At 40.7% G+C, this 15,942-nt stretch overlaps 1 protein-coding gene across 5 annotated transcripts in view; it reads right to left on the bottom strand.

The window, feature by feature from the left end:
• The window catches only part of LOC145406647 (uncharacterized), a 488,439-nt gene that overhangs the window by 37,604 nt on the left and 434,893 nt on the right, over positions 1–15,942 (bottom strand). For all 5 annotated transcript variants that reach the window (XM_080277733.1, XM_080277730.1, XM_080277729.1 and 2 more), the window contains one exon: positions 6,773–8,370. In XM_080277733.1, the coding sequence (XP_080133859.1) occupies positions 6,773–8,370 (1,598 nt within the window). The remainder of the gene's footprint in view (positions 1–6,772; positions 8,371–15,942) is intronic.

Here is a 15,942-nt window from a genome sequence, read left to right on the forward strand (position 1 = left end):
GCAACAACTACTATTACCACTGCTACTTCTACCACTACCACTACTACTCCTACAACTATAATAACGTACAAAATGCACCATCAAGTTGGCGACCATTATCCACTCACTTGATGTAGTGCTGTCTACTTCTTCCTTAGCCTTTATCTTTCTTTTTCTGTGCTTGCCCTCCTCTCTTCCTATTTCTCCCATCTTTTCTGTCACTACTTATTGCTTTTCTTTCCATTACAGGTGGCTTTACATTGAGTGACAAGCCAAATTGTCTCCTGTAAGCCAAGAAACCATTTACAACGCTGGGTGGTAACCAAATAACCAAACCATACGTGCTCCCTATGTGTCAAGTGGGATGGTGGAAGGTTAGTGCCCCTCCCTGTAAAACAAATAACTCAGAGTCAAATGACCACCCCGTACAGGATTATGGCATCTGGCAATAGATAGATAGATAGAAGTTGCAGTGGTTAATCTTTTCAATCAAGTGACATATTTTTTCTTTTATTCTTGCTTTCTAGACATTCTACCAATTGGGGAAGCAGCTCAAGTAATGATGGGATTATTAAGAGTATATCTACCTCCTCAACTTTAAAAATTCTCTACTAAGCTGAATAAAAAGCCCCCGAAAGTAGCAATAATATTAAGTCCTACATCACAGAAGTTAATAGACAGTTTGTTCCTTCCTCAACCCCTGGCATGCTTGCAGCAGAACCATTTCCAAGCCACAGTGTCTGTCATTTGCGCATGCCACTTTCACAGGCTCACCAGCCTTCCTATTCTTTCCTTTGCTATGTACAGATTAACCCCTTGAACTTTGCAAAACTGTTTGGCTATATGAAAATGGTAACAGCCAATCCACATGACCCGGGTTGGATCCCAGATGGTCCAGGGTTTAGGAGGGGAATGAAACTCTTAATATATTATTATGCTCAAATTATCTGTCACTGCCAAGTAAATGAATTATTCCTCTAGCACACTTCCATATGCACATTTACCTTCTTCCTTCAAAATATCTATCAACTGAATAATGTCTCATCCTAGTATACTTATCTGGTGACCAAGACAAAAATACCTTTAAGCAATTCCATCACCACTATTTCCTCCAGTCACCCATTCATGTATCCCTCTATTCCACCCTATTGTGGTTCTTGTCTCCCTCACTGTCCACTTAGCTTCACTCCTAGACACTCAGTGGTAACCTTCATTCTCCATGCATTCAGTAAGTTAAAACTACTCTGGCACATTGGTCCATGATTATATTTCACACTTTATACTCTGGGATATGTATCTCTGGGCAGCTTTTCTCTATCCTTTAGCAATGCAGCTAAAAATGTATTTTAAATTACACCACCCTTCAGTATTGATTCATCTTTCACACAAATTAATGAGAAATGAGGAAATAGCAACACAAAATTGCATTTTTATTATAAGAATACAAATCATCATTTTCTACAATCACTGGACTCAGGATTTCACGAATATTTTCATCTGAGAAGGATATGATTTCCTGGCATCAAGAGATGGATTTTACACGCCTTTCTGTATCTAGCTCATAGTTTTGTTACGTAGTTATCAAGAAACTGTCATAAAAGAAGGGGGAGGGGAGAAGTTGCAATATTTTGATGTGAAAGTCATACAAAATACAGGCAGCATTCAGGTCTGTAGAGGATAACTTATGCTCAATTTGAGATGATGTATTTCTCAACAAAGGTCAATAGCCTAATTACCAAGGAACAGAGTCTGACATGTAAAAAAAAAGTACCCCTTTGCATCTCAGTGTCTTCTGTAGCACCAGTCGAGCAGGGCAGTACTACTGAGGTAAATGGAAAGCTGATGACAGGGAGAGCTGGAGCTCCCGTTTCATCAGCCCTCAGGACTAGTTCCTGACCATCCCCCTTTGCTGAACTTTTTCAGTGTATCAGTAACACAGAGAGTAGGCCAGCATGCTCTCTAATACAAATTTCTCTATCTACACCAAACTACATGCACAGTACACACTACACTTCCTTTTCAAAAATTCAAAAAAATCATGGCTGTGCAACACTCATCCTCGGAGTCCCCAAGGAGGGGGGGACCATAAACGCTCCCACCTTCTGCCCCATTCCCGGTGACGACTTGAGCTGCCTGGAACCACTGTCTGACTCGCTTCTTCTTCATTTCTGCAACATTTGCGGCCTTTCCTCTAACTTTTGCTCTGTTGAGCACCACTTCTCCTCCTCTAAACTTCACCTTCTCTTTATAAGCGAGACTCAGCTGTCTGAGGCAACTGCCAGCAAACCCTTTTCTGTATCCTCCTACTTTCTCTATACTCATTTCAAAGCCAAAGTGGATATTGTGTATACATACGCAACAACTTATCTTGTTCTCGTGTTCCAGAACTCGATTCTTCTGAATTCTCTACACTCTGGCTTCGGCTCTCCTGTCATTCTCTGACTAAATATATCTGTGCTGTTTACTTATCCCCTAATTCTACTGACTATCAAAAATTCTTCGACCACCTTACTTCTATGATGGAACCCATTCTATCCATTACTCCTTTCTCTGAAATCTCCATTTTAGGAGATTTCAATGTTCACCACCACCTTTGGCTCTCCTCTCCTTTCACTGATCCACCTGGTGAACAAGCCCACATCTTTTCTATCCTTAACCCCTTCATGCCCAGGTCTCTCCTTTGATATATAAAAATAAAATCGTCTGTTGTTAGTCATACAATTATAAAAAATAAATTAATAATCCCAATTAATTAGTAGACAAGGATATGAAACAATTATCTATAAAATGTTGCTCATATTCATTAAAATTGTCTGATGATAACCAAATTACAATGAATATACGTTCTGGGCGTCAAGGGGTTAATGACCTAGAGCAGCTTGTACAGCACCCTACCCGTATCCCAGACCGCCTTGGAGAGAGTTCCAACATACTTGACCTCTTCCTCACAACTAATCCTTCTGTTTACACTGTTAATCTTTTCTCTCCATTGCGCTCCTCTGATCACAACCTTATCACCTTAACCTGTCCTATCACTCTGGTACAGCCTGTGGACACTCCAAAGAAACGTCGTCTGTGGCACTTTGGAGCTGCGGATTCGGAGGCCCTCAGGCAGTACTTCTTTGATTTTCCCTGGAATGATTATTGTTTCCATGGCCGGAAGCCATCTGAGTATGCCTTACGCATTACGGAGGTTATTCTTTAGGGCATGGATGCATACATTCCTTTCTCATATCCTTTGTCTAACGCAAGAAAGCCTTGGTTTAATCATGCTTGTTCTAATGCTGTCCGCAACAAGGAAAGGGCCAAACAAAAGGTACCAGAACCAACCCACCCCTGAATCACATCATCTTTACGTTTCTGCCCGGAATCATGCTAAGTCTGTTCTTCACTCTGCTAAATATAATTTCATCTGTACTAAATGTTCTCAACTCTCCAACTCGAATTCTTCTCGCTCCTTCTGGCACCCTGCCAAAAACCTTTCTAACAACTTTACCTCATCATCCTTCCCTCCTCTTTTCTACTCTGATGGTTCTGTAGCTATTTCTTCTAGTGATAAAGCAAATCTCTTCGCTCAGACTTTCTCCGCTAATTCCACCTTAGACAATTCCGGTGCTGTTCCTCCATCATTTCCCCCCTCTGACTTCCTCATGGCTGATATTAAAATTTCTTCAGCTGATGTATTTTCTGCCATCACTGGCCTCAATACTAACAAGGTATATGGGCATGATGGAGTCCCTCCTGTTGTTCTCAAGAACTGAGCTTCTGTTCTTACACCCTGCCTAGGTAAACTATTTCGCCTTTGTCTATCAACTTGTACCTTTCCTTCTTGCTGGAAGTTTGCTCTCATTCAGCCAGTCCCAAAGAAGGGTGACCATTCCCAACCCTCTATCGTCCAATTGCTTTAACATCCTGTATTTCAAAAGGTTTTGAGTCAATTCTTAATAGAAAAATTTTAAGGCATCTTTCCTATCACAACCTACTTTCTGATTGTCAGTACGAGTAGGGATGCTCCACTGGCGATCTTCTTGCCTACCTTTCAGACTCCTGGTCATCCTCCTTTCGGGACTTTGGAGAAAGCTTTGCCATTGCATTTGACATCTCAAAAGCTTTCGATCGAGTCTGGCATACATCTTTAATTTCCAAACTGCCCTCTTACGGTTTCTATCCTTCTATCTGTGCCTTCATCATTAGCTTCCTTTCTGGTCATTCTATAGCCACTGTTGTAGACGGCCATTGTTCTTCTCCTAGATCTATCAACAGTGGTGTTCCTCAGGGCTCTGTCCTATCACAGCTCTCATCCTTTTATTCATCAATGACCTTCTAAGCTGTACATCTAACCTTATCCATTCATACGCTGATGACTCCACCCTTCACCTTTTCATTCAGTTCCTGCAATGCCCATCTCAGCAGTTACTTAAACAAACAAGGGATGAGGCTATGGCAGACCTAATGTCTGACCTGGCTCATATTTCTGACTGGGGTAAAAATACTCTGGCTGTTTCTAATGCATCTAAGACTCAGTTCTTACACCTATCAACCCAACAAAATCTTCCAAAGGTATACCCACTAATGTTTAATAATATTCAGCTTAATCCTCCATCATCCTTGAACATGCTTGGGGTTTCATTTACTCAGGACTTATCTTGGAAAGATCACATTACATCTCTTGTAAAATCTGCTTCCAAGAGATTAGATGTGCTACGCCAACTCCGTTCCTTCTTGAATCCTGCACAATTGTTGACTCTATACAGGGGCTTTATCCGTCCCTGTGTGGAGTACAACTCTCATGTGTAGGGAGGCTCCCCACATACAGCTCTTCTCAACAGGGTGGAGTCAAAGGCTTTTCGTCTCATTAACTCTCCTCCTCTTACTGACTCCCTTTAATCTCTGTCTCTTCGCCGCACTGTTGCATCTTTACCTCTTTTCTATCGCTGCTTCAATGGTCACTGCTCCTCTCAACTGCCTGCATGCGTTCCTCCACTTCTACAATGGGCACGTAGCACCTCTCTAGCAGCAAACTCTCATCCCTTTTCTGTCCAACTCTCTAATGCAAGAGTTAACCGTTACTCCCAGTCCTTCATTCATGTAACAGGTCAACTCTGGAACTTTCTCCCTCTGTCTGTATTTCCTGCTTCCTATGATCTCCAGTCTTTCAAACGCAGTGTGTCCAGGCATCTCAAAAATATCAGATCTTGAATTTGGCTCTCTCTTGTATTTTGTTTTTCTCTTGGAGGGAACTGTTATTGCAGGCTCGTGGCCTTTGGTTCCTTCTTCCTCGCATAGAAAAAACAAAGAAAAGAAAAGAAAAAAAAGCGTTAAAATAATGAATATTCATTTTTAGTAGATGTACGGGAGGTAAGGTTATAGAATAATATGTTAGATCCTGTGCTGTATGTAAAAAGGGAGTCGAGATGAATTCTGTCCAATATACACCTTGTAACAACGATGTCCATAGAAAATGGAGTGGTGGTAGAGGTATATTACAGGATGTGAGAAATTTTCAATGTGCACTGTAGGTGGCAGATGGATGGCTACCACTGACCCTGGGAAGTACAGTACTAAAACACAAGCTTGGTAATGAACCAATAACCATCAATTCAGGCAGGAAGCAATCAGTCACAAGTAGAGTCAATGGCAAAGACCATCAGTATGTTACAACTCTTTTTACATATCTCAGATTTCTTTTCTCAAAACGGTATCCAACAGCTCTTGGGAGGTAATCAGCAGCAAATGTGTGGGTGGTTATGCCTGTGATGTATTGTGGAACTTGAATGCTAAGTAAGTAAATAAGTGGGTTATTTTCACTGGACACGCTTCTGACTAGATCTTCCATCATGTTTTTCATTTTCCTTGTTTTCTGTACCCTACTTAACCCCACCTGTGGGTGGGAGAAAGAGGCAGGATGACAACGATAGTGATGAATATTGGTTAATCATCTTCCTTTGCATGGAATGGACTACAATAGCCTAATCTCAAGCTCCAACACCTCACAAGAAGGAATATGTGACTGGCCATTATTATTTTGTCTTAAATAAAATACCATGTTTATTGTTACCCACTGGACACCATCCAGATTTACCAATACATAAACAACTTTACACTGCAACATTAAAAGAACTTTTTGGCCATGTAATGACAAAGTGAGTACCTGTTTGAGTAACAGTTCCAGGAATGATCACCATCATCATCATCCAGGCCTCCTTTCCCACCCTTGGGCAGGGTGAGGAGTAGCAACATCCAGACAGCCCAAATCTGCCCAATCCAATGGGCCACACTCCCATTCACTCACCATTCGAGCCCCCGGAATCCTGGCTCTATCTGATACGCCAAAAACATTCACCACACTCCGTACCTTCACATAAACGTATCTGAGTGTCTGTTTTGTCCTATGTAAATGGACTGTGAAAACATGTCACTTAAAACATCAAAGCTGAGCATTAATATGGTACATACCTACAAATGTATCCTGCTTTAATCAAACAGTACTTGTAACAGAGCATTTCTCACTATTCCTCTGTGGACCCTGTACAGTAGGTCAATGGCACAGGAGGGCCTGATGCTAGGCAGCTACAGTCCAGACTGCTGAAGTTTTAGGACCAACCTTCATCCATAGCATATTTTACATGACAGAAATCTTTGGTCATTTCATGGATTCAAACTGTGATGTGTTAGCACCTACCTTTCTCTGACCAGAGTTCTATCCCTACTGCTGAGGTGCCCGAAGTTTAAATCTGCAAAAAAAATTAACAAAATAGTGCATACAAGAATGTTACACTAAAGTCTAACTCACTCTAGCTTCTTTCTCCTTAGCGACTCTCTTGAACTGTGCAAAAGAATCACTGGCTGAAGTTTTGAGGGATGTTGAAGCAGTAGGTGAGGGTCCAGCACTCTGAGCCAATGATGACCAGGAGCTCAAGTTTTTAGGTGTAGGTTTTGGCTTATTAAATGATGCACCCCCAGATGACTTAGGAGTTTCAGGTGCAGAGGGAGGCTTCTTTTCTTGGGATGCCAAATAGTTGGCAAGTGCTGATGCTTCTGCATGTTGCCGGTGTAAGGCAGATGCATCAGTGTGAAGCTCAACATCAGACTGCTTGCGTAACAAGGATGGATCTGCCTGAGCTTGTGAAACAGCAGGATAGTATCCTAAACTAGTGTCAAGACCAGCTGCCTTCAAGTCCGCTAAACTTGTTTCTGGCAGATGTGAAGGCAGTTCCTGATGAGTTTCTAATCCACTTGGCATTATTGGATTATTAGGCAAAACTGAGCTGGCTGCTGAGGTGACAGCAGACATTGCATTACTTGATGACACAGCATCAACAAGATTAGGTAGCATACCCCCAGCCATTGCTCCACCCAGACCAGTGATAGCCAGGTTATGGACCCAATTATTGACCATACCCAGGGTCATGTCCCCAGTGAAACCATTGGATATGGAAGGGTGTGGCAGTCCCGTCATGTTATGACCCATCCCTGCTCCAGACAAAGCATGCTGCTGCTGTTGCTGCTGCTGGTGGTGCTGTTGCTGTAAATGATGCTGCTGAAGTTGCTCCAACTGCTCTTGCAGCTGAAGTTGCTGCTGATGATGAAGATGTTGCTGCTCTTCAGGTGTTGGTGGTAGGGAGTGTGATGGGTGGTGATGTTGGTCTGGGTGGTGTGGTGGATGGTGCTGGTGGCTCTGATGACCCTGGTGCTGCCCAGGGAGCTGCTGTTGCTGCTGCTGCTGCTGTTGTTGTTGTTGTTGTTGTTGCTGCTGTTGTTGCTGCTGCTGCTGCTGCTGCTGCTGCTGCTGCTGCTGTTGTCGCTGCAGCTGTTGGTGCTGCTCTTCCTGTTGTTGAGTTAATTTTTGCATTTGCTGGTGCTGTTGCTGCTTCTTTTGCTGCTGCTGCAGCTGCTGTTCTAACTGCTGCTTTTGCTGTTCTAGAAGCTTATGTTGTTCTATTTGCTTCTGTTGTTCTAGCTGCTGCTTCTGAAGCTGCTGCTGTTTATGCTGCTGCTTTTGCTTTTCTTGAAGCTGCTCTTTTTGATCTTGCTGCTGTTTTAACTGTTCTTGTTTTTGTTGCTCCTGGAGCTTTTGTTCTTGTTTTTGCTGTTCTATTTGCAGAGACTGCTGGTGAGGCTGCTGCTGCTGTTGCTGCTGCTGCTGCTGCTGTTGTTGTTGTTGGTTTTGTTGTTGTTGTTGTTGGTTTTGTTGTTGTTGGTTTTGTTGTTGTTGTTGTTGTTGTTGTTGCTGCTGCTGCTGTTGTGGCTGCTGGTTTTGCTGTGGCTGCTGATCCTGGCTGGCTTGGGGTTTTCCATGTTGCTGGGTTTGTGACTTTGGAACAACACTGCCCGAAATAGTATTTTGCACTTCTCCCTTACTAGAATCTGCAGGCTTCACATCTTCTGATGCTGAAAAAATAAAAGATACAGCATTAGTCCATTTATCTAGCCATCATGTAATTTTTTCTGCTTAATCAGGAGTGTAGGGACCTGGGGCTTGGCTACTTAGTCCAGACTTTCATGGCACATGCTTGTCTCTGTGTAGTACTGTCCCGTACATATTATGCACAACAAATCTGAACCACAGCTTGCATGTAAACCCATAAGGATCACATGCAGCTGTAGTGCCTTAATTCACTTTACAACCATGTGTCCATTTACTGGTTATATAGCTACCACCCAATGTAGTACAAGTTTTCCTGGGCTACAAGAAACCATTTGGCCAGCCACTCTGTGTAAAGTCACCTGAAGATAGCAAGACATCATGTGACTGGATGTTGGGAACCCTCACTTACCACAATAACACTAGCACTTGGATGAAATAATCATCATCAACCTCTGTACCCTGACTCCTCCCCAAAACATGGAATGTAGCTATCAAAACTAAAATTTTGAGACACCCAATTAAGACAACAAAATCACTACACAGCTTGTGCTAGCTAACTCTGGCAGAGTAATGAGGAAAGAACACATTACATTATATAAGTACATTATATAGGTATCTATACTATAAGGTGTTCCCCGACTTGAAAAAGACAATCTGACAATGGGATGAGCATAAACATAAGTGATGTTATCAAAGTGAATGGGCTAATGAAAACTGCCTTTAATCCCTATAATACCTGAGATCTCTCAAAGGAAAAACTATGATCTTTGTAGCAATGGGGTCAATGATATGTAAAAAAAAAAAAAAAAGAAAAAAAAAAAAAAAAAAAAAAAAGATTACGGATGTCTGTTAATATTATGGTAGAAGAATGTGTTTAGATGGTATGGTCACAGAGAAATAATGGACAGAGACAGGGTGGTGAACCAGTTGTGTTTTACATTACACACACACACACATACACACACACACACACACAACAAGAAAGACACAACAATAGATGAGCTGACAGTAGAAGTGGGTTCATTTAGAAGGAAAATTAGTGAAATGGCAAGCACAGTAGTCAACCACGAGAGTATCATGGAAAAGTTCAAAAACGATACAATTAGGCAAGTAAGTACCGTAAAACGCCATATCTTCGGACGGCGTCCAAACTTCGGACATTTCGCAAAAAAATGTAATAATTCAAGTTTATTGGAAGAGAGTGCGATATTTGCAAAAAATAATGATGTGGGTAGGTAGGGTAATCCTCTAAGACTATTATGTATTAATCCTATTAAACTAGCTAGAATATGTGTGGGTGAAAAAAATTCGTGAATCCATTGGAAAAAATTACTGAATTTTCTTACCCTGCAAAACTTTGTTCACACAGAACAAACAGTTTCAATTGTAAGAAAGTGAACAGTACGATTATATGTAGAAAAGTGCTGTAAGTACTGGGAAGTAAACTGTTTCAAAATATATGCATGGATAATCTTGCTATGCCTGCTTTAATGAATACTTCTTTATTTTGCAGAAAAAATTCCTAACTTCGGACAGACAAATTATTTGAGCCAAATAAAGTCCAAATCTCGGACAGACAATAATATTAATGGTAAAGTGATGCTAATTATATAAACAGAAAAACATGGCTAAAACAGCGAAATCTCCTATAAAGAGGAAAAGAGCCTTCACAAGTAAAGTGTCCAAAAGTGCCCAGGAAAAGGCTAATGATGACATAAATAACAAGAACATGAGTGTGCGCAAAGCAGCTGAAAAATATAAATTAAAAAAGAGCACATTACATGATTACCTGATACAAAAACATTGCAAACAAGTGGGACGTAATACTTCATTGAGCCATGATGAAGAGTTACTGGTGTGTCACAGAATCCTCACATTGGCAGAATGGGGATTCCCACTCGACAATTTGGACTTGAGGATGTTAGTGAAAGCATATTTAGACAAACGAGGGGTTGTTGTGTCACGATTCAGTAACAATGTACCTGGTGTTAAATGGGCCCATTCCTTCTTCAAGCGCCACAAACAAACCCTTAGTAGACGATTGTCCCAGAATATAAAGACTGACAGAGCCAGAGTGACAAGAGCCATGCTAGCCGAGTTCTACAGTAACCTGAAAAAATCACTAGAAGGTGTGCCTCCAGAGAACATAATAAATTTTGATGAGACCAATCTTACTGATGATCCAGGTAAAAAGAAAGTCATAGTGAGGCGGGGCACTAAATATCCAGAGAGAATCATGAACTCAACAAAATCCTCAATATCTATTATGTTCTCTGGAACTGCATCTGGTGTGTTACTCCCTCAGTATGTGGTGTATAAAGCTATCCATCTTTACGATACCTGGACTGAAGGGGGCCCTCCTGGAACACTATACAATAGGTCCCCCAGTGGGTGGTTCGACTCGTGTTCATTCGATGACTGGTTCCACAAAATTATCCTCCCCTATGCTAAACGCAGGACAGGTAGAGTTGTCATTATAGGAGACAACTTGGCAAGCCATGTATCACCCAGTGTTATTGAGTCATGTGAGAAACATAATATCTCCTTTCTTCTCTTACCACCTAACTCCACGCACGTGACACAACCTCTCGATGTTGCTGTGTTCTGGCCTCTAAAAGTGCACTGGCGTAAGATCCTCGAGAACTTCAAGAAAACTACTGTTGGTAGGCTGAATGCTTCATTACCTAAAGACTGCTTCCCAGCACTACTGACCGAACTGGTGGATAAAGTTAAAGGGACCATTGCTGACAACCTACGTAGTGGGTTTAGGAAGTGCGGCATTTATCCTCTTGATCCACAGAAATCCATCTCAAGACTCCCAGAAGATTCAATCCAAGATACAGCTGATACTGGTACACCAGGACCATCTACCGGTACTGCCTTAGACAGCTCAGTGTTCGAATTGTTGAAGGACATGAGGCATGGAACCAGTCAGTCAAGCTCAAGTCCAGCTATAGTGAAACCAAGGCGAAAGAAAAGGTTGAATGTGTCACCAGGCATGAGTATTACTACAAGGGCACTACAAAATGAAACAGAGAGCCAGCATGAAGAGTGTGAAGTTGATGATCCACAACCCCAGCCACTGCAGCCACAAGAGGATACAGCAGAGATAGCAGCACAGCCTTCCACTTCCACATCTGCACCCAACCATGAAGCACAAGCATCTCCCCTGACAGTCACCTCTACCCAGATTATTGGGGATAAAGTTGTTCCCTCAGATTGGGTAGTTGTGGGGGTTCCCTTTGATACCAAAGACAGATATAGGCATTATATTGTTATCATTGTTAAGGTAAAACCAGAAATACATGTCAGGTTTCTCAAACATGTTCAGGGTACACCTCACACATTTGTATACCCAATGGTTGATGACAGCAGTGACATAGACAAAGAGGATATACTGAAGGTGTTACCAGAACCAACACGTGACCGAAAGCAAAGGATGATTTTTGATGTAGATGTGAACCTTTGGGCTAAGTAATGATAATAATTTTGATATAGATCTGTAAGATACCATAGTCAGTACTACCAGTGCCAAAGTTATTGCCAATAAGGTGCCTTAGCCAGTAATGAGGTTTATTTTAAAGAAAAAAGTGATACTATATATTTAGTTAACAGTATTTTATACTGGTAGTTAAGGAATAGTTTTTTGTACTGATGTACTACAGTTAATATGTTCCATGGTGCCTTCATAACATGTGCCAGTGTGTGCGTGTGTCTGTTGATTTGTGTGTGTGTGTGTGTGTGTGTGTGTGTGTGTGTGTGTGTGTGTGTGTCTTTAGAACCTGTAAGAAATGTTCAACATCATATTATGTTATTTCGGTATGCATTTGTTGAGTCAATGAGGTAGATACTTGATAATTAAGTGAAGTTTTGTTTAGGAAAATGAGGACAGTTCCTCTTACAGTTTTGGGTATATGCAGTGCATTTTTATTTTATTTTTTCATCTCAAAAAGTTCGTGAATAGTTCTTAGTTCTATTTACGGCCAGAATACCTCACTACAATGTGATATGATGTAATTTAATGTGATATGAAATTACGAGCTCCAAAAAGAAGATATTTTGGGATACTTCTCTATATATATGTATAACTCTGGTCACGAGTGCCCAATATTTTTTTTTACATATTTTAAAAACTTCTCAAGTGTCCGAAGTTTGGCCAGTGTGTCCAGAGATAGATCCCATTAACCATTCTCATGTTTAAAGGGAAAATACATGGATGTCCGAAGTTTGGAAGAGCTGTCCGAAGTTAGAAAATTTGTTCCTAACTTCGGACACTTGAAAATGAAAAAAAAAAAAAAAGCACAAGTTTAGCTTGGCTAATTTTTTTAAATATATGGATTTAGTAGGTACTCTCCCTGGCTACCACATGACACCAACAGGAATAAAATTGCACCATTCTACAAGGAGTTATTCATTAAAACACATAAAAAATGTCCGAAGTTATGGCGTTTTACGGTAGTCTGATAGATCAGAGCAGTGATATTGAGAAGATGACAAAGGTGAATGAAGCGATGCAAAGCTACAAAAATGATGTGGAAACTGCTTATGCTGAAATGATGAAAGTACAGAAAGACTTAGAAACAAGGGTTGAAGAAAAAAAAGCATTAAAAATGAAGTGAAAAGAATGATCCAAAACAATCCTAAATTAGTCAGAGATTCAGCAGATATCAACAAATCTATAGTAATCACTGGTATAGAAGAAGAAGAAAAAATAAAAAACAAGATCTCGAGAGACAAAAAGGAAATGGCAAATGTAATGAGCATATTGAAGGAAGTATCAAAGGAAATCTGTAATAAAGACACAGAGGAACACAAAAGATTAGGGAAATATTAGAGAAATAAATCAAGGCCCCTAAATGTAACCTTCCAGAGTGTAAACACTGTGGAGGAGATACTAAAAAATGCAAAGAAATTCATGGAAAAAGAGGAATTCAAAAATGTATGAATAAAAAGATGCCTAACTCAAGACGAACTGGAATTGCCAAAAGAAAACAGGAAGGACAAAAAGCTTAACAAGTTGGAAACACATGACCTTCCACTTCTGAATCCAAACTGACTTCCAGCCAAAATATTCATCTCCTCCAGATATTTCATCCACCTGTCTTTCAGAATTCTCTCGCACAATTTTGCAACCGTGCTGGTTAAGGACACTGGTCTATAATTCAGGGGTTCTTCCTTGTCTCCTCCCTTATAAATTGGTACCACATTTGCCCTCTTCCATTCCTGAGGCACTTTCCCCTCTTCCAGAGAACACACAATTAAACTGTGAATCTTATCCACCAGTTGTTCTCTGTATTTCTTCAGTACCCAATTAAAGATTCCATCTGGTCCTAGGGCTTTCCTTACATCTTGAGTTTCCAGTAATTTATACACTTCCTGTACTTCCACTTTTATATCTTTCATCACTACATTTCTTGTCACTCCCTCCCCTTCCACAAACTCACTTTCGTTAGTTAAAACCGATTGGAAACGTTTGTTCATTATTTCTGCTTGCATTGCCGCATCTTTATAGACCTCTCCATCTACTTTCAGTTTTGTGATTCCTTCCTGTTGTTTCAATTTGCCATTGAGAAATCTATAAAACAGTTTGGGTTCATCCTTACATTTGTCTATTATACCTTTTTCAAAGTTCCTTTCTTCCTCTCTACATATTCTTGTATATTAATTTCTTGTTCTTTTATATTCTTCCTTTGTTCTTTTATTACCTCTCTTCCTCCAGTTGTTCCACGTCATGTCCCTCTCTTTTTTTGCTATCATACACCTTCTATTAAACCACTCCTTTTTCCTGTTTTCTTTCCCGCTTACTCTTGGCACAAATTTTTCCACTCCCGAATTATAGAGGTCTAGAAAGATTTCCCACTTCCTCTGTATCTCTCCTGTTTCTCTGAATTTTCTCCAATCCACATTTTCGAAGAATTTTCTCAATCCTGTAAAGTTTGCTTTCCCAAAGTTGTATCTTCCCCTGCCTATAAAACTCGTCTCCTGGCACCGTGTTCCCTATTATCATCTGGAACTCAATGACCACATGATCACTTTTTACTATAAGAGAAAGATATTTCAAAGATTTTATTACATCGGGTTCTTTGGTTAGCGGTAAATCTAATCTTGCTGGTGTGTCCTCACCTCGGCATCTTGTCTCTTCTTTGATCCACTGCATCATCACATTGTTCATTGTTATATTTAACAATATAGTGTCCCACGAGTCTTCACCGCTTCCCGAGTCCCACTCTTTCCAGCTCACCTCTTTACAATTAAATTCCCCCATTAAAATTATGCTTTTCTCGATCACTTTTTGTAAATAATTAGCCATATCTAACAACATCTCCTGGTATTCATCATATTCCATGCTTTTGTCTTAGGGGAAACATAATACTACTGCCATATCTCTCTTCCTATTCTCTCCAGTTTTTAGTTTCATATTTATCACTCAGCCCTACCCTCTCCCATTTCCACAGTATCTACAGGTATGTTGTTGTTCTCTTTTCTGCCTCTTCTCCACAGTTTGTATTTACCATCTCCCATATGGACATCAACATCCTCTCTTAACTTAGTCTCTACAAAGCACATAACTTCAGGTTCATGAACCCTCAAGAAGTCACTGATTTCCAACCTAGCCGATATTAAACCATCAACATAAGTATATGCCGCTTTCAAATTTTTGTTGTTGTTTTTATACCCTCTTCTCTCCTTCTCTCCGTCGGTATCACTTCCTCAATTTCTGATCCATATCTCTCCAATAAAACACTGTCTTCTCTTCCTCCGTTCTCTGTTCGTTTTTTACCTTTGCCTCCTTTACTAACTCCTTTATTTTAGTTCTTTCTTCCTCATTTGCATCTCTCCTTATCCAAACATTTTTTAACCCCATTTTGTCTGATAATTTTCAAGTTCTACTGATGATTTCATTTACCATTACCTAGGACTTGAACTTTATCTTCAATGGCCTCACCCCTCCTTTCTCGTACTTTCCTAACCTTTGCGCAGTGGCAGTATGGTAACCAATGAAGTCTTGCCTAAGGGACATATTTGCTGCTGCTATAAACCTCGAATTGGGAAAAGTTGTCAATATCATCTCAGCACTTTTATGGCACCTCAGTTTGGGTTACCTTTCCTTGGAGGGTAGTCAATTCGTACCTCACCTGCTCGTGGTGACCTCGCAGACACCCTGTTTTTTTTCATTTCTGTTCTTTGTGTTTTTTTCGGTTTTCTTTTTTTCTCTTAAATTAGGGTGACACAAACGGGGGCGGCGCTAGCCGGGTTTATCCTGGGTAGTATTTTATATACTTTTTGCTGTTGCTGTTGTCATTTTGTTTTGTTTTTTGTTCTCCTTTACCATGAGTACACAACACCAGAGCCCTTGCTGCAGTAGGTCTGTAGCAAAAAGTGCACTTCAGTAGTGCACCTACTGCAGTGAGTGGGTTCATATAGCTTGTGAAAATCTGGATGCAGGCGACTATCCATTTATGAAGAAGAGCCATCAGCTGGGCTTTCACTGGCTGTGTAGCCAATGTGTTGCACCAGCGGATGAGGTCTTGGCTGGTGGAGGAAGTAGTACCAAGAAGGAATTTGAAGATAAAGCTATTGGGCCAATCTTTCAG

The sequence above is a fragment of the Coenobita brevimanus genome, chromosome 71 (assembly GCF_032717465.1).
Source record: "Coenobita brevimanus isolate Jiangsu-jjx chromosome 71, ASM3271746v2, whole genome shotgun sequence".
Taxonomy (NCBI): Eukaryota; Metazoa; Arthropoda; class Malacostraca; order Decapoda; family Coenobitidae; genus Coenobita; species Coenobita brevimanus.